Source organism: Lineus longissimus, chromosome 19 (assembly GCF_910592395.1).
Source record: "Lineus longissimus chromosome 19, tnLinLong1.2, whole genome shotgun sequence".
NCBI classification, from domain to species: Eukaryota; Metazoa; Nemertea; class Pilidiophora; order Heteronemertea; family Lineidae; genus Lineus; species Lineus longissimus.
In genome coordinates this window covers 9,749,065-9,768,258 of record NC_088326.1, presented here as the reverse complement: position 1 = coordinate 9,768,258, position 19,194 = coordinate 9,749,065, and the positions used below count along the sequence as shown (strand labels likewise).

Here is a 19,194-nt window from a genome sequence, read left to right as displayed (position 1 = left end):
GGTATATTTTCATCACGACATTTATGAGGCAATGTCTTGTTTCCTAGACAACGATGAAAAATACCCGTAGTCATGACAATTGAGACGCGCTTGACGCCTTGCCACTGTTGAGGTCAATGCTTTTATACTGGTGCCATGTAAGGAGTGAAAAGATTATAAGTAGACGAACACAAAGGAGAAACCTTTGTCAATGCTGGGACTTCGCTGATGTTATGCTCATTTACCGTCTTCCTATACCGCTGATACAAAATAACAGTGTGTACACATAGGATTTTTCTTTGCACACGTGATTTATGGGCATTGTCCATTTGCTCCGCCTCGGTCACGCCATGAATAAAGCCCAAACATGATTGTCTGGTAATGCAACCCATTCAATTCATTTAAAATCCTATCGACCAATTGTAGTAGACTGCAAATATTGTGTGTCTCCTCTAGTGATCAGTAAGTCTGCGCCACGATTTGAGCCAATCAGTCCAATCCACTAGGCCTAACCTTTGTATTAGGTATGCGAGGTATTCATCCCTTCAGGCCTCTTAAATATGGCGCCCAAAGACGGTATACGTGAGGAAACAGAGTATATAACATTATCAGAATGTCAAAGAATGTCCACCCAGCCCTGACGGCTCGATTTAAAGCTCCTCTCCCCCTACACTTAAAATACCACTAATCACTCCGACAATTATAGTGTGTTTTTTTCTTCAGATTGAGTTGCATACAACAAGAGAAATCGATGAACTGATTTCTAATTCTTAAACACCTTGGTTACAATGGTTCATCTTGTGATGGATTTTTTATTGTGTTCAATAATTTGATACTGACCTGGACCTTAGACTCCTGCTCTATCAACACCTTCACTGAGAGTGACCCTTTCGTCTCAAGGAACGCCTTCCTTTGTTTCTTGTCCATCAATAGGAATGATATGGTTCCCAGGATCTGGGCACATATAAAAAGAAGAATATCGGCACCAATCTGAAACGAAATGACGTTATTTCAAGCGGATGATTGCATGGGGGTTTCATCACTTGTTCTTTGAGTTAACTGGCCAAACATTTCATAAATAAGTACAGGGTGTTACAAAATAGTCTTGGTATTTTAAGAATATTTTTTTCGATGAAATTTGAAGTGAAAATGTATTTTCAAATGAAGGACGAGGAAACGTTATTGCCAAAATACTCTCTATTCTCAACTGAAATTATGACATCAATCCACTCGGTTAGAACTTCCGAACTTTTTCAAGAACCAGTTTCAGGAGAAACCCCATCCAATGAGCATAAAAGTAGATGACAATATCATATCGCTTCTAGTTTCGATGCATAAATCCCTGCAAACAAGAACTCATCACAAACTTGGAAACTATTAAGGACAAGACAATATTTTCAAGAACCTGTCAACCATGCAGGCCTGTATACACAATTATACTGTTTGATGTGTCAACTGAAAGCGAGATGTTGCATCTTCGATCTAAATCTCGATTTTAAAGGTTCCGTCAAAAATTGAATCGGTAAATATATATAATAGTACAGTAGACTATAATCTACAATATACCATTTCATATTCCTATATATCTTCCAAATTTGTCATGTCAGTCTCGTTTTAGAGAGGATGGAGTGAAAGGGATAACTTTATTGTGTGATGGAGAAGGTGTTAACGGCAGTGAAATGCTGTTTCAGTGATCCCATTATAATCATGATAATCATACTGTCTAATGACTTTCATCCGATCATCAACGGTTTGTCATAAAACCAATACTACGGATCAGCCTAGTCTCCTCCTGGACTGCCGCAGATAATGGTTCTATTCATAAATCTGTATACAACACTGCATTAGTAACACACTGGGATGGCTGGTATATAGCATTTTATTTCCATAACGTCAGTTTCCGAAAACCTGGCTTCAGAAGGATTTTCTGCCTTTAAAATCAATCAATTTGTTCTGCAAGTCAACCTAAGCTGACGTGCATGCATAATTATTCCGGCGACCAAGTATTAAGTGAGTTTTTGCAAATTCCCCGAAACACAAACGCGAGCCTCTGTCCCTTCGTTTGACATCCTGATCAGGGGTTCGAACAATGCAATAGGCGTTCGAGTTGACGTTACGGGGGCTATAGGAAAACTTCCGATTAAAAAACGCTTCGCCCAACCTCCAAAACGCGTAACGAACAACTGGTGAGACCAAGCAATATAGCGGCAGTCTATGATGTACAGGTAGTCGTTTGATAATGGAGTATTCATTTTTTTCTGACATGGCCGCTTTGGGTGTTGGTGTTTAAGCATGCATGTCAGCTTTAAGTCACCGTTAAGGATTAAGTTAACGATTATTCAGACATTGTAGCATACACTTGTGAACTCGCAGTATGGAATGAAAATGGGTAGTTCTCATCTCGATCACTAACATATCAACTGAACTTACATGACGGTACGGGTTATTCCAAATAAGTTATAGTTTGCTCCAAGATGTTGAGAAATGTTGCATTATCGCACTTAGTTTCACAAATGCTCCTGGATTTTGATCAAACCTACCAATATCCAATTTGTGCACCCTGCCCCATCCGTGCCGACCACACGCTCAAGAAAAAAGGTCCCGTATTACACCATAAGACATTTTACCACACTCACTTACATGTACGAGGGTTGCCAAAATGTCATGATTATCGACGTAGCACAAGCTCAAGATAGCACCATGAGGCGCCATGTCATGTACTACATTTTGCATATAAGGTACATATATCTTTCGCGAAGTCATCATTTTCTGGTGCAGTCGTGGATGGAGTGAAGTTTTGAATGCATTAAAGAGACGGGACGTACCTACGAGGTAGGTTTAATGGAAATCCAAGAGAAATTGGATAAAATCATCTTTGAGCAGATAAATGGTCACTATAACTTGGCTGAAAAACTTTAACTTGGCGTTAGGTCAGTTAGGTGGACTGTCACTGAGATATTTCAAGTTAAAGTCAACACTGAGGAAGGGTCATAACCTGATGTGAACAACTGCAACCAGGCACTGGGCTCAATTTTCATGTCAACCATTCGAAAATTAAAAAGGATAACCATATCGGATGCATGGTTACAATCGTTCTTAGCAAGGGTATGGCCATGTTTTGAAGTATCATAGATCGTCTGCGTCCATAGTAGGCCAACAGTGGAACTCGCATTTCCAATTCTTCTGGCAATGACAAGAGAATGTCTCCTTACCTGATTTGCAATATAGTATACCCCATAGTTTTGCAACACGGCTATCACGCCTCCTTCTATGAGAATCACAAGGTAAAACAATGTACTCCCAACAATGCTCCAACGTAATTGTAATGGCGTTACAACAAAGGTTAAGTAAATCTGTACCAAACACCATTCCCCACCATCTTCCGGGGAAATTGAAATATTCCTCAATCCTATGTACAAGCAAATATCCACGCATAATAGAAACCAGGTCGTCATAGTCAAAAAAGCACTCAGTTTTGCCGTAAAGGAACGAGAACTGGTGACAAGACATTTTGCCAAAAGCCGCACCAACGAAATTGCCATTATAGCGGCAAGTATGATTTCCTTCACTTTGACTTCCTGCGAAATTGCAATTGAGCGTATCACCAGTATGAATGCTGTTAAGTTAAACACTAGGGCGTACCCGAAAAGCATCCTTAAAGCGTCCCTTTTTTCTCGCCGAACGTACGCTTGGTATAACAACTCAAGTTGTTGGTCCGCGAATTTTCCTCGAAGAAAGTTCGGGAGTAGTGCGTTTATTCCTTTCCTACAGAGTTCCGGCTCGGTGGTGTTTTTGTCACCAGGATGCTGGTCCGTATCCTCATCGGAACCCATGACCCCGGGGGCTGGGCTAACTTTGTTTCCGTTTTTCATCTCAGTTTCGTATTTATGCATTAAGTCGTATGAACGCGTCATTACCACTTGTTATAGGTGACTTGGTCTACCAAATACTCGTACACGTGATCGAAAAAGGTGGCCACGTATTAGAAACGGGTGTGCGTATCACAATTATAGTGAATAAAGCCGATGTGACAAAATGGTTTTATGGGCAAAATCCAATGTTCAGACATAATCAGATTGGTGACACGTTCAGAGATGTATAATCCGTCTTAAGATCACAGAACGTCCACTTGATAAGTATGAGTTGCTCTTCTTATACACAAGGATTTATTTCACGGCTCTGATTTTCCTTCCGCACGCCGGAAGTTGTTTCAAACATGTGGTCATATATATCAGTGCTAAGAATGAAGGACGATAATCCAGCGACTTTCAAGACGACCACACATCTTCAGTACCATAGAAACGGTTCTGCGCATTCGATTTGAGAGCAAATGTTGTCCATAAAACCAGAAATCACGTTTCACACTGCTCGCACCCGTACTTGATGAATAAAACATCGATTCGATATCAGGGATTGCTCCGTCAGCGATTGGCCGACTTGAAGACGCGTTGCGTCGATCAACGTTTTCTCTTCTCCACATTCATAGCTGGTTGCAAACGTGGTTTAATACCGTTAATACCCTGTCATAAGAAATGAACAAAAATGCAGATAAATTCTCGGAAAGTTATACGATATTGTTGTAAAATTTAGGGTTATCAAAACGATTAAATAAGTTTACTGGTGTACATTTGTAATTGATCCATGAAGTCTCGAACAAGACAAAATTCCGTTGATAGCCACGTCTTTGTTTTTCTACCAAGACTGATCGATGATCTGATCAATTTAAATGTCCTGCAGTTACATCAAATTCAAACTCAAACAAGCAAATCACAGGCTATGAGTTAAGGAATTGAACCCGAGGCGGAGGACCTTGGTTGAGTTACCAAGACACTCGAGGGTGGAGCTAAAATACAGTCCAAACCCTCGCCTGTCGGCTCGGGTTTGGACGAAATTTTAGCTCCACCCGAGAGTGTCTTGGTAACTCAACCAAGGTCCGAAGCCGAGGGTTCAATTTCTATTCTAAAATACCTCAAACTTAAAAAGATAGGCCACGAAATAACTTGAATATGTGCGAATTTGGCAAATTCCATCCATCGCCTGCCCGGAGCGCCGGTAGCGCCGTTGTTTACATTATGTTACGGCAGCGCGTATAGGAAGTCCGGATCGGCTCGCTCAAGTGACGCTAAAATCCGCGCAAATGGGCTATTTGGAGCGTTTTTCTCAGCAAATATGTGTAGTGCTCATTAAAAAACTTAGGGTGGTTGATGCTTCCTTGGCTGATTTGTGTTTGAAGCAGTGTTTTGAGAGCCTCAAACTTCTGAAGTGAGCTGTGTGCATGGTTCCACATTTTAGTGCAACCCGAGGGAACTTTGGTAGAGCATCTTGGTTGCGTGTCCAAAACACTCCACTCTCAGAACGAGGCTTATGCATTTTCCATTTAAAAGTTGACTTTACGGTACCAAGGTATTTTAGAATGTAAAATCATGCATGACATGGTAGTGATGCATGAAATATCCTAAAGATTTACGAAGATTTTCAACGTTTTGTTATTTCATATGATACTAAACAGGAAGATTTAAAAAAAATGTCACTGCGGAAATCGCAGAGTTCTTGTAGTTGAACTCGGCGGGACGTCGTTACCCAGAAATACGTCATGCTTAGGAACCAGGCGAATGTCGCGCCGGGTAATCAAGACATAAAAACACAATTCTTTACGAGCACAAGTCACCAAGATGATTTTAGGCGCATGATTGTTGCCGTATTTGTCCTCAGTTCTGTGCGTAACAGAAGGCTCTTTCCTGAACGAATGCGTAGAGCAATCAGTATTTATTGGAGACTTTCGGCAAGAAAAAAATTACGCCCGTATTACGTATCCGTATCGATTTCACGTATGACTCATTCACATCCTACACAATGTTGAGAGGAAAAAACAAAAATGATTGTTCCATGTTACTTCTTAATCAAGTATCATTTACATATTCATTAGTGTCCCTATTGCATAATATCGTGCATGAGGACTGTACATTTAAGATGAGAAACACCATACGTAACAATACGGATACGTCACACGGGCGTATGTTTTGATCTTGCCGAAAGTCTCAACCGGGGAAATAATAATCACTCCGCTTCGGCAAACTAGGTATAACGTGAATTTCCTCGGGTGACGATAGAAACTGGTCCGTAAAAGAAAAGTCACAGATGTTGAAAATAGAAAATGTCAGATCACAGTTATGATATATTCCCACAGTGTCCAATCCGACCTCCCTGCGCATGACCGGAACTATTTATATCGACGTCGTTCCGTCCCTGCTTGAAATGACCGCCATTGCATTTTGAATGTGGTGAAAAATACCTCATCCACGAAACTACAACCTTTTGTGGATTTTTTATTCCAAATTTCAAAAAATATTGTCATATTGCATTTCAAGCCTTTGTTGGAAAAAAATCCGCCTAAAACAGAGTGATTTTGAGGTGTTTCATGCGCACTATTTTGGTTGCAAATAAAAAATTGTTGTGTAATCAGGTTAGTTCGTGCAGACGATGATTTGAAGCGAGGTGAGTTTTGGCCCTTGAACAGTTTTAATTGGCTCAAGTGGGAATGAATATTCACTTCAGTAATATTAAACAGGTTTAACATTACAGCAGACTTGAAGATCTTTAGTGAATCACCACATTTACGGCACTTTGGTCGAGCATTCTGCCGAATACATTTGTGTACATGATACATGCAATACACGTGCAATGGAAGTCAATACAGGCAGAGATAATATGCTTGAATAATATCTCTGCTTTGGAGAATGTGTCCCATCATCTACTCCCCCCAACTGCACCCCACATGTTTAACGTTATCTCAATGGACCAGACTCGGTCAATATTAATCAATAACAACTCCAAGCAGCCGCAAACAAACCGTGAAAACATCACGAACTTTTGCTTTAAAGCAAACAATGAGTTCGGAAATCGAATTTCACTGAAACCGTTTTGTTGTAATTCCTCACAAGTTTGCGTTGTCATAACAGATCGATGGGAAGAGGGATTACTTCTCGATTAACGAACGACTTGCATTCTTTATGATCGATAGTGCATTACGGGCCATATCGTCCCCCTCCCCCCCCCCCCCCGACTCCACTTATCATGGCGATCCTGACTGTTTTTCTTGTAGTGTCAGTATTTTATTTGGGGTGAACTCAAAAACATTTCACAAGTTGATACTAATTTGCCGTATTATGATTTTTATAAAATAGGGGAAGAATATCGTGCGTGCAAGTTATAAGCTATAGCCAATCAAATGGTTGTTTACGGTACGTTTCTGCCGGAACGACGATTTCGCCGGCCGCTAGATCTATTTTATCTAATCATTATGACTCTGTTTCCTCATGTTCACCGCCTTCCTATACCGCTGATACAAAATATCAGTGTCCATACATTGGGTGGGATACGCAATACGGTTCACCTCATGCGCGTGCCCACGTGATGAATGGGCATTGTCCATTTTTGTCCGCCTCGGTCACGCCATGAATAAAGCCCAAACACGATTGTTTTGTAATACAACCCGTTCGATTCATTTAAAATCCCATCTCCCAATGGTAGTTGACTGCGAGCATTGGGTGTCTCTGGTCATAGGTCTGCGCCACGATCTGAGCCAATCAGTCCAATCCACTAGGCCTAACCTTTGTATTAGGTATGGGAGGTATTCATCCCTTCGGGCCTCTTAAATATGGCGCACAAAGACGGCATACGTGAGGAAACAGAATATATGAAAGGGAATGCATTTTAAGAGCCGAAACAAACGATTTTTGAGCATTTGTGACTCGCTCTACCAAAACTAGGCGCTTGTCGCATCTGAACTTGACAGGTTGATACGGACTTGTTGTTCATTTCCCTATTGTAGACCTTTTGTGAAATCTATTACAAACTGATTTGGTCACATTTCACAAAAGGTCTACAATAGGGAAATGAACAACAAGTCCGTATCAACCTGGCAAGTTCAGATGCGACAAGCGCCCAGTTTTGGTAGAGCGGGTCACATTTTTGCACCACTCTACACAAGTGACGTCTCGATTGGTTCGTTGTTTTTGCATTTACCACAGATCATCTAATAATGTATGGGTACTGATTGAACAGAACGACTCAATTACAGATGGCCATTTAAGTATGTAACATAAACTCCCACTGCAAGTGGCCTGATTATAAAAATCAAATATATCTCCCTGTTTGGTGCAAACGCCACAATGGCGAGAAAAGTCTGACCTGATGTTACCTGGTAGAGTTTCAACAATTCCCACAGCAATTATGCAACGCACAATGCCTGATTAAGACGAGATGTATTAACAACCACATGCACGTTTTATGAGTAAATTATCCACGTTGCTATGGTTATACGATAAACATATCTGTAATCAAGCGGTTAATGTAAAGTAGACAATCGCTATTGTGATAATAATGTGATGGGCCAATAGGGACAACAAGCAGAAAAATCTGTGCGACAGATGCACTAATTAGCTCAGGAATTTTGAATTTGCAGTGGTAATACGTGTCATGATTACGGCTGCTAAAGTTAGTTGTTTCATTCGTCAGCAACAGTTCCCCATTGATATTTGCATTTTATTGTGATAATATACTGAAAATTGAAATAGGCACGTACCCCTGTGAGAAAATTGCAGGAAGCATTCGCAGTTGATGCGGAGGGCCACACCATGTCGCAGCAAACGAAAGAACCCAGGGTCGCATGCAACGCTTTCTTTTATTAATTCTGCTTTTATTTCTGTTTGCTTAATCTCTAAAAGGCCTCATACATGGTCAAGTCACGCCCCCCCCCCCCCAAGATATGTGAGACAACAAAAAAGTAACTTTATCCAGGGCCCAAACCCTTATATGAGAACCCTTATTCCAGATTTTAAAATCATGTCGTGGCATCCGATATTTTTCACTGCTGTGCAAATGTTCTAATTGTTCCAAACATCACATACAGCTCCAAACCTAAAGACAAACACTGCTATGATATCGATACACTGGCCGATGAAACTCTGTACACAGTTATTGACTTGGTGTATGTATTGTCTTTTTGTCAATATCATAGTATGTCCGGACATAATTATAAGATATTAATTTATTGGTGAAATTGTAACAATGAATGTAGTACACTGTATACATGTATACAGTGCACTACATTCATCAACTGCGAATGCTTCCTGCAATTCTCTCACAGGGGTACGTGCCTATTTCAATTTTCAGTGTATTATCACAATAAAATGCAAATATCAATGGGGAACTGTTGTTGAAAAATGAAACAACTAATTTTAGCAGCCGTAATCATGACAAGTATTGCCACTGCAAATTCATAATTTAATTAGTTTATCAATTATTGCGAGCGAGGCCAAATCATTCGTCCAAAACTTTTTCAAAATTCACTGATTCTTTGGTAAAATGTGTGCCAACAAACTGCATTTTGGTGTTTTTTCAGGAAGTAGTTGTGGCAGGTATGATGGCATGGTTAGTACCGGTGTAATGTTTTTGAGTGTTTCTGTTTTTGAGTGTTTCCCCTCATTGTTTGGGAACGCTCAAAAATAGATTGACGAGTTTTTCTGTGTATCCCCCCTATTGAAAAGTCATGGTCTCTCTAGCTGCCTATTGTTTGGAAACACTGAAACATGGGGAACAACCACAGATGTTACACCGGCTTCCAATTGCATGTTTTCATCACAAGCATTGTAATAAATTTACCCTCGATAGCACTTCGTAGAAAATACAAAAACTTGAAATAATCTGACATCGCGGTTGAGACAACGATAAAGCATTTAAGGGTTGACCATACGTAACCAGAACATGTGCCCATATGGCAACCAAGAAGCAAATGCTATCAGAACTATAACGAAATAAGAGAATGGTGAATGATGTATACCATAGTGATCTTGATCTACACATTGCACAGACACAGTACATGCATACAGCTTTCAATAATTGGTGCATTGTCTTAGACACCAATGCAATTTAGAAGAGCAATTATAAATCCCCATGGGGTGCATGTTTCAATACAATTTCACCATCACTGAATGCTTCGGTGTCGCACCTCCAGCATCCCACCTAGAAAAGAGTGCTTTCTCTGTTGGATAACTTTGATCACCATGATAGCAGTTGATTGAAAGTGTAAAATTTTAGTATGAAATCTGCCATTTTTCTGTGGATCTACACATTCTCCAACCGACACGTGCAGTACTCAAGCATATTCTCTCTGCCGGTATTAGCGTGCAGTGAAGTACTGAAAATGGCAGCCGCCCCAGATTCGTACTCACGTTGGGGCTAAAATTACAATAACGTATGTCTTATGGAATACAATTGTTCAATAAAAATGTTTTGGTGTATTATTTCAACCTTATTACAAGCTTTCGTGTTACTAGATGCCCTAAAAGTCTTATGAAATGACTTAGTATGTGCTGGCGGCCCATTCAAGCAGGATTCATAAAAAAGAAAAATGTCATCGAACTTTAATTATCTAGATTGTACCTCATTTAAAATTGCCCTGTTTTTTGGCCAATCACGTATGGTCAACCCTTAAACATCCTCTATCTTGAGTAGTCAAGTTTTTGGCTACATGTGACACGTGTAACCTACTTCACAGCGCACATCTTACTCACCTCAAGCCGTGCCAACTGAAGACAATGACATGTGGTGCTGAAGTCCAGAAATCTGGTATATTCTTGAGATATTCCACCGAGCGAAAATTAGGCACCTATTGCATACGTACATACCATAACTTCGCCTTTGCCTTTTCGTTGAAATACTGGAAATCGACCGAACCACGAGGTACACTACCTGTAAAATGACATCTGTGGTCGTAAGCCACAAATGATAAGGAAAGTGGTAGCTATTGATTATTTGATGCGCCAGCGACCGCAATAAAATTATGGTGACATCCATGTGACAGGTAAAGGTAATGCTCTTGTGAGGCCTCTTCTGACATGTTTAACCCATTGTGAAGAGTTTCGTCAACAATCGTCTGGTGTTCAACCCTGCTCCATCAAAATTGTTTACAGCTTTGTGGCTTTCAGCAATGGGCCTATAGGCCCCACATTGTGATGGTACCCATGGTGATATGTCATACAAAGTCACCGAAGATTGACACCAGATAATAATAAGGTGCAATAAATATTGGCCGGGTATATTTGGTGAGCCGCTCGCCGAACAGCACCGAAAATTAACCCAGTTTGGCAAGCCCGTTTGAGAGCTGATACCATATTGTAATGCTCGACTATCCGTTCAGGAGTTAGGCACACGAAACAATAGGTCCAATCTTGGGAGGACATGCATTGTTCGAATTTGTTTCTAAGGCTGACGTTACATAGGCCTCATTCGTTCACTTCCCACATGTCACGTTCCCCTTAATGCGTTCGTTCCTCACTGAATGCATGCCACAAGGCCGTGCATTCACCGAGGAACGTTAAGTAAAGCTGGAGCGTGACATGTGGGAAGTGATCGAATGAGGCCTATGTAACGTCAGCCTAAGGGGCATATAAACGAAATGTATGCAAATTATATCCACCATTTCTGAAATTCCAAGGTCGCACATCAAGGAGGATACCGCGGTGACGTCACATCACGTGATCCCGACCCATATTAGTGATCGCTATGGCCAATCAGATTCAGTCTACTGACAGCACCAGCACTGAACACATCTCCACGGCTCACTGTCTGGTGCGCTCCTGTACACAAAAACACCAATAGACATGAAATATTGCAATACCTAGTATGGATTCTTCCTGTGTAGAATAAAATGTACAGAGCAGATTAACTTCCACGAATAAAAAAGACGTTTGGCGTGGCCAAAGTGCGGAAATAATGGGAAATAATGTCTCCGCTAAAATACACTACGAAATACACTAGGCAATGCACTACGCGATACACGGTAGAGATGCAGTTGAGTTCGTTATTGTTTTGACTTAGAAGCCCGCCCATATCATAATATATTCATGTATTCATGAAGTATGAACTCATTTCTGTCCCATACAACTCTAAGAACAGTCAATTTCTCCTTAAATCATCACCGAAACCGCGATATCCGCAGGAAGATTTCGTTCTAGTGTCCGAAAATGCATGATCTTACAGGGGCGCTCACTCGACAAATAGAGGGGATCTATGGGGATCTATGCGAGTTTTAGGTATTACAGGTCTCGAACTTGTAAAATCTGTAAACATACCTCCAAATCCCATTATGATAATGAAGAGATTGCCCCATATCTGGGAGACTGTTTTGAAACCATCGCTAATTTTGGAAGATCGGTGCCGGCTATTTGGTTTTAAAAACCCTATTTTTCCCCATCAAAACAGCACTTTTCATTATTCAAATGATAGCTTATTGTCTGAAGACTTATTTCATAGCAGAAAAGTACTAATAACTCTGATTTGATGCGAAAAATCTAACTTTTTTGATGACTTGATTTTCCCTTGGCCGTGGATCGAGTTTGTTTACAATATGAAGCGCCATCTTGGAAAAGCCGTGACGTCACCGCGGTATCCTCCTTGGTCGCACATGGAAACAATGCTTTGATTGAAGTGAAATCGCCGAAAAAGGTATCCGCTAATAACAATTTTAAATGCGCGCAATACGTGAAAGAGTCAAATTTCGTTCAAGTTTATTTAGGCAACTGAAACCTCCGACTGCTGGAGCTATATTTGGTTTCATACCTTTATTTCATATCCAACATTTAATTTCTTTCAACGAAGAAAAAAATCCATTGCGTCAGTAAGAGGGTGTGGCAGTGGTGTCAAATCTCTACGGAAATTTGAAGACCTATATGAAATGTTATTGTTCCTCTCAATGGAAGCATAACATTGTTGCTCGGTTTATAGTCAAGGACATTTTACATCATGGCCGCTACAGAAAATCAACATATCAAAATCCAATTTAGAATGACACAACCAATCGGAAACAATACGGATTCATCGCGACAACACAAAATTACACAATCTTCTAGTTAACTTAGTGATGTGAAATTTGGATTCCTCGTGCATAGTGCGATCTATTTGTCCATTTCGTGTAGGCCTAGTGGTCACTCATTTCACGGATCAATCATCTTGGAATAGAAACCTGGGAAATCGTGGTTTTTACAGGCGGTTGTTTAATTTCGATGTACGTGGCTCGACAATAGTTATAGGTATTATGACATTCTGCTGTTGTTGGCTCATGGCTATATCGAACACCATTAAATACATTTCATAGGGGAGGGGGTCATGTGAACAAGATTTGTCCTCCTGATCTTTCAATATGAATGTAGAACAATGGGCGTCTAGGCCTAGTGCATTATTTGGCAAAGCCTCAATTAATAGTGGCGTTCACACCATTTGAAAATGCCGGTGTAGAAGTTTAAAATGTCCTTGGATAAAATGTCCGGGAACAAAGGATTCTATTATGCGCTTCAATCTCTGAGCTATTGACGGTCAGGGTCTCTATAGAACCATATTGCAGAATACAATAGGGCCTGACACTTTTTCCAGGGGGACACTTTTTACTTTTACACCGGGTCTGGCCTAGCTTATTTGCGTTTACACCTTTGAAAATTTGATCCGGGTTAGTTTAACCCGCAAATTACCAATGTGAGGGGCAAAATAACGTTAGGCCTGGTTGATAGCGTTCACGTTAATGGCCGTTATCACAGTTCACATTTCATTTGTCACGAGGTTAGTGTGAAATGTGACATCGTGAATCGTATGTAGCCAGCGCATTGGAAATGATTTGTTCGTTCTTCGTGTCACACATGAAAAGTAAACAGCGACGCGCTTGCATGTGAAAACGTTCACTCGCGTGTATAATCGCGGCCTGCTGGGTATGCCTAGTTGCGAAAACATGAAATGAGAATGGTGTCCAACAACGTACTACTGTGTAGACGCTATTTAGCCGGGTTTGGTGCGTCTGTTTCACATAGCCGTATTTAAGACGTAATATAGGCCTTTTTGTACAGGCGCCCTTCAACCGGCTAAATAGCGTCTACTCAGTATTAGAAGCTAAGGGAAGTTGTGTTGATGACGTGTCGCCTCATCACCATGACGCATGTTTTATCAATAGTGGATTCTAATAACCTCTGCAAAATGATATCGATGAAATTTACCCATGTGTGCTCTCTTTCTTAGGAATTTTCCTGTACATTTGTAGATTCATGGTTGGAAAAGTCTGCGGTAGTTTTCAACTTAATCCGTTTGACTTTACGATTCTTGATACAGATTGACCTGCGAAGAAATGCCAACGATTTTAAGTTGACCACTCACTGCACTTGTCACCTCATACCCGACGTAGAAGTAGATATAATCCTCTAGTATTGATAATCCCGGCCACTCCACTGTTAACCGAATATGTAGACTCCTTTATGGCTATCAACACCTAAATTTGCCAATGGTCGCAGAATAGAACACTGTCAGTTGGTTCAGAATGGATAACTCCCTGTCATTGCGTAATACAGCCCCTAAGATAAAACCATTCGTACAGCTCCAAAACGCCCATTGGAGTTGTTCCAAGGTTTCAGGATTTTATCTAACCTACCCATTGTCGAAGATCCGATACCCCATTGTATTGCTCGACTATCTGCTCAGGGATTAGGCTCACGGAACAATAGGCCCAATCTTGGGAGGACATGAATTGTTCGAATTTGCTTCTAAGGGGCCAGTAAACGTGATGGTAACAGCGGTAATTGATACATAACTCCACAGGTAATGGCTGTTGGTGGTACGTCATTATGTTGTGTCCATTCTGCGCATCTACCTTTTGAACTCGCGATGGTGCCACCAATTGTCATGAGATGCTGTATCAGCTCCAGCAGATCCGGCGAATGACCACAAAATTTGATCCGACAGACGAACACATTAACGCCCATATCCGTCAACATGCAGAGCTCCGACATCATCGAAAAATCACTTAGCAGCGTATCTGATCTGCGGCAGTGGTTGCATTTACGGGGGATGCAGTGAGATACATTGCCGCAACCTCCAAGCCCCGCCAGTGGTAACGGATGTGAACGATGGGCAGCGGAGCAAATGTAGCTGTCCCTCTGATTGCGCGGATAATAATTATTGAATAATTTACTATGGATCCTTTCAACGCTTCGATTCTTACGCCAGTCATCGATGGCACCGAAAGTTACCCTGGGATGGAATCGGCTATAGCCTTCATTAGCAAGTGGGCCCGTATTGTCTGCATCGCTATGGGGATTCCTGGTAATGTAGTTGCGTTCTTGGTTACCATTCGGAAGGACAACCGCCATCTCAGCGCATGCGTATTCATGGCATCGCTGGCGATTGTTGATAACATCGTCCTACATCAGCGGATGCTGTATGGTATCCTCATTGCACTGAATGAGGAATTTCTACTCAATAAAACATTTCTAGGGTGAGTTTGAATCATTGTCGTTCTTAAACCATTATTTTTACAAAGCAAGTTAGTCATTATAGTAATTTAGATGCAAATGTATTTCAATATGCGCATAACAAATCATTAGGGATAACTCAACTGATAAGTTGATGACTGAGCATCTCCCTGAAGTAACGAATGATCCGTTGAAAGATCCGTTGACGCCGGATACTTATAATATTGAGGATATACCATCATTATATATTTCCTGATAACACACTAGTCCCGGGTGAATAAACACTTTTTACTACTGTACAATTTGTCAAACGCCTTGGTTTTAATAAGGCATGATTGTTATTCAAAGCAAGTCTCAATGTATGGCGTGTAATTTTAGTTGTTTTTCGCCCAGGTCCACAAATAGGTTTGGCAAAATGCATTAGATATGCACAGTTGGAGCAAACCTTGGGTTGTTTGAGCAACTGACCCACTGTGTTGTCTAAACTGGTCTATGCAGTGATATATATTATTGGGAAACAAAAATAGTGTAACCAATTAACCTGTCATCCCCAAAATTTCTCTAATTTAAGATACTGTTGGTACTCGGGACGATTCGGAGCCATAGCATCTGGCCTACTTCTGGCCGCAATGACCGTTGACCGGGCCATTTGCGTTGCGTTCCCAATGAGGGCCGTGGATCTATGCACAGCATCGAAGGCCCGAAAGATCGCTATGGTCATCATATTATCACAGGTAAAACTTTAAAATAGCTTTGTGTCCATGTCTTACCATGTCAAAAATTCTGCCATGATTTGCCGTATAAGATTAACAGGGAAGTCCTTGCTCACGTTTGTATTTATATGTTTTGGTGATTTTTCTGTAAAGTTTTTGATGAAGATATGAGAATATACATGTATACACAAACCGTGTGAACTCTTGAGTATCTCTTCTTTATCATGACTATAAGCCAATAACTACTTTCATATCTGGTAAGGACTTTTATAAAGGTCAAAAATTTGATTGAATTATCACGCTATTCCGATTTCAATCCCGGCTCGACCATGTGACCCATGGTTTGAACCGAAATTGAAAATCGTCGAATAAATACAGAAAAATGGTTACTATTGAAACTGGGGATGAACAGATCCAGTGAGGGAAAATGCCTTAATTTCCTGAAAAGAAGAAGGTCACAATGCAACAATGTATAGCCTTCTATATGAATGAATACAGTACTAATGAGTTCAATGCTGATTACAATTTATGTGTTATTGCTTCTGCATTCTTTATGCGTCTTTACAAAGCAAACCAAAGACAAACTGCATTATTGTTTGCCATTGCCTATTCACGTATAGTCATATTATTCTATACATTTCCTTCTCTTTCCACAGGCACTTATCTTCCTCAACGTATTCTTCACCTACGATATTCTGGCCCCAGGGCACCTGGTAAGAAGTGTACCAACAGCCCCCTGGGTCGGGGCACTCTTCGATATATACGAACTGGTAATGGGCGCAATCTTACCCTTTTCCCTCATCGCTATAGGTAACGCTGCCATTATCATATCAGTCCGCCGCGCAGCCAATCGGCGCGCAGAAATGTCAAAAACGGATATGACGTCACAGAAAAGTCGTCTGCAGGAGAGGAGCATCACGAGAATGTTATTGTTTGTCTCATTTGCGTTTTTGATATGTCAGTTCCCGTATCGAGTTTCTGGAATATTGTTTGAAATTCCTGGGGTAATGACTATGTACGATATGAATAGCCACTACTGGAAAACAAGAAGTTTGTTGCAGAAAATAGTTTTTACTGAGTTATTCATGGCGAGTTTTGCTGTAAATTTTTATTTGTATTTTCTAGGCGGCGGTGAGAAATTTCGGCAGGATTCAAAGCAGTTGCTTCTAGTTTGTTTTAAGCGTCGCCGGGCTACAAATCAACGAACGTAATATGAAAATTATATAAAAGCATTCACCTTTCGATCCGTGCGTTGTGATTTCATTTTACCCTCACCAGGTGAACGGATCAGCTCCGTCACTGAAGTGTTTTTTTTTATTCTCCATGACCGAGGACTACGCTATGTGATTCGTGTTGTCCAGGCTGGTTTTTTGGTAGTGAAATCAGACGCGTCCGATCAGGTGAGGCTGTATACTGCTGAAAAAAACCCTCCATTTTATGTCATTATAAAACCCACTCGAAGGACAGGCTGGCGGCTTTTCCTTCACTGTGTCTGCTCTTTTTTAGTTTCATCAGGTAATTGCTTGCTTATGATTTTCCAATTTGGCCAACATCAACAAAACTTTCGCACTACGCAGATGCTGACATAATGTAGTTTGGACTTTATGGTAGCCCGTAATATTACGACGCAGCGTCATTTCCACTGTAGTCGGAGTAGCAGGCTCTCTCACGTCACAGTAAGTCGAATTTATTCACGCTTGTACGAGGAATATATTTAGCGATGAATCTTACATGACCCGGGCCCTTACTGTGTATTTTAGTCACCTGCAGATGGCTAAATTAGCCCCTCTGCTCCTACCTTACCCCCCTACCATAGTCCCCCTTTCAGCTCAAGAACCGATCAAACTATCAACACTGACTTGACCATTGACCAGTTGTCACCATATGAAGAATCGTGCGCTTATTTAAATTACAGAAGATACATGTATGGTATTTGAACCTGTTTCTTTCTTGTTTATGGCCGAAAATTCAACTTGATCGGTCATGAAATGTCCACTCTGGGTAAGTTACCTCAGTCACATTAGTATATGTGCTCTTCCAACCCCTGCTCATTTAACCACTTAACAGATAACAGAGTCAATGGACTCGTCGTCAAAGGCATCATGATCATGACTACTGTTGCACTGGTAACCTTGTAGTAATACTGACGCACTCATTTTATTACGCTAAGAACCTTATCTGTCGTTATCATTATTCTTGTAGAAGCCTTATCTGTAACGTAGACAAATAGATAAAGCCAAAGGAGAATCTGATAATGCTGGTCAAAAACTCAAGCAATCCGTATTTTTTGTTAATAACAAATTCAGTGAGCTACAAATTCGCCAATCACGTGACTGATTTTAGGACAGACCTGAAGCAGGAGGACCAGCATTATTCGTTTTCAAGGTTGTCCTGCGGTCGAAACTATTCGAATGTGTCGACAACAGGCCTACTATTAGGATGAAACTATATGATTATTCCCGAGTGCTTTTGGCTTTTTTAGAGAGGCTGCGACCAAGTTCTGGTGGATGATGATTTTAGAAGGGCATGACGTGTTACATGCACGTCATCCGCACGGCATTGGACCATGAACATGACGTGCTATGCGCGTCAAACGCAGCGAAAGGGTTAATGCAGGCTTATCATGCATGATCTTCTTACTTGAAAAAGTTCAGTTGGAAAAAATTATGCCGTAGATTTCTCCCTATTAATATCAAAATTATCTTGATGAAATCAAACATAGGTGATGGATTTTCATATGTGGGCGACCCCCGAGAGGATTGGATCCCTAGTTTCATAATTTGATATCCAACAGTGGAGTGTAGAGGCTCTATCTCGGACGTGCATACTGTTTTTAAAACAAGGAACTACAGTCCAAGTCGCAATTTATAACATCCCCTAAGCCGCATCATTGGCGTAACAGTGGGGCGCATAGATCGCGCGCAAGTCACACGTATAAGTCGCACGTAATACACGCGGGACATAGAGATATGCGCGTCACTGGTGTGTCATTGGCGCACAGCTTGGAAGGATGCGCGAAGCAGGAAGCATGTCAATTGTGACGTGTTACCCTTGGCTCAAAATTAGACCGTGCTGCCATCTGTCGTCGATGATTGGAAATAAGCGTATGTACGCAATTTGAAGTCATATCTCATGTTGCGTACGTACTTCACTATGATTGGTTACTGTGTGATACACACATTGATTTCATGACCTATTAGGAGAAGTAAAAC

The 19,194-nt window shown here is 41.0% G+C and overlaps 2 protein-coding genes across 7 annotated transcripts in view; one reads left to right on the top strand and one right to left on the bottom strand.

Moving 5' to 3' along the window:
• LOC135502700 (adenylate cyclase type 3-like) overlaps window positions 1–14,062 on the bottom strand; it is a 26,366-nt gene extending 12,304 nt beyond the window's left edge. Inside the window, exons 1-3 of one of the 2 annotated variants that reach the window (XM_064795655.1) lie at window positions 14,022–14,062; window positions 3,192–4,499; window positions 820–969 (exon numbers count right to left, since the gene is read on the bottom strand). In XM_064795655.1, the coding sequence (XP_064651725.1) occupies window positions 820–969; window positions 3,192–3,893 (852 nt within the window). In that variant the 5' untranslated portion in view covers window positions 3,894–4,499; window positions 14,022–14,062. Of the gene's footprint in view, window positions 1–819; window positions 970–3,191; window positions 4,500–10,553; window positions 10,717–14,021 lie in introns of those variants that run through there. The other variant, XM_064795654.1, reaches the window with a different exon arrangement.
• On the top strand, window positions 12,815–19,194 carry LOC135502702 (thyrotropin-releasing hormone receptor-like). 5 transcript variants are annotated; one of them, XM_064795663.1, is made up of 4 exons: window positions 12,815–13,045; window positions 14,761–15,292; window positions 15,841–16,003; window positions 16,639–19,194. In XM_064795663.1, exons 2-4 carry the CDS (start codon window positions 14,991–14,993, stop codon window positions 17,191–17,193), a joined length of 1,020 nt encoding a protein of 339 aa, XP_064651733.1. In that variant the 5' UTR covers window positions 12,815–13,045; window positions 14,761–14,990; the 3' UTR covers window positions 17,194–19,194. The 5 variants fall into 5 exon arrangements, with proteins under 5 accessions (XP_064651733.1, XP_064651731.1, XP_064651730.1 ...); XM_064795661.1 differs by having other exon boundaries at window positions 14,718–15,292; XM_064795660.1 differs by lacking the exon at window positions 12,815–13,045 and adding an exon at window positions 14,355–14,616 and having other exon boundaries at window positions 14,718–15,292.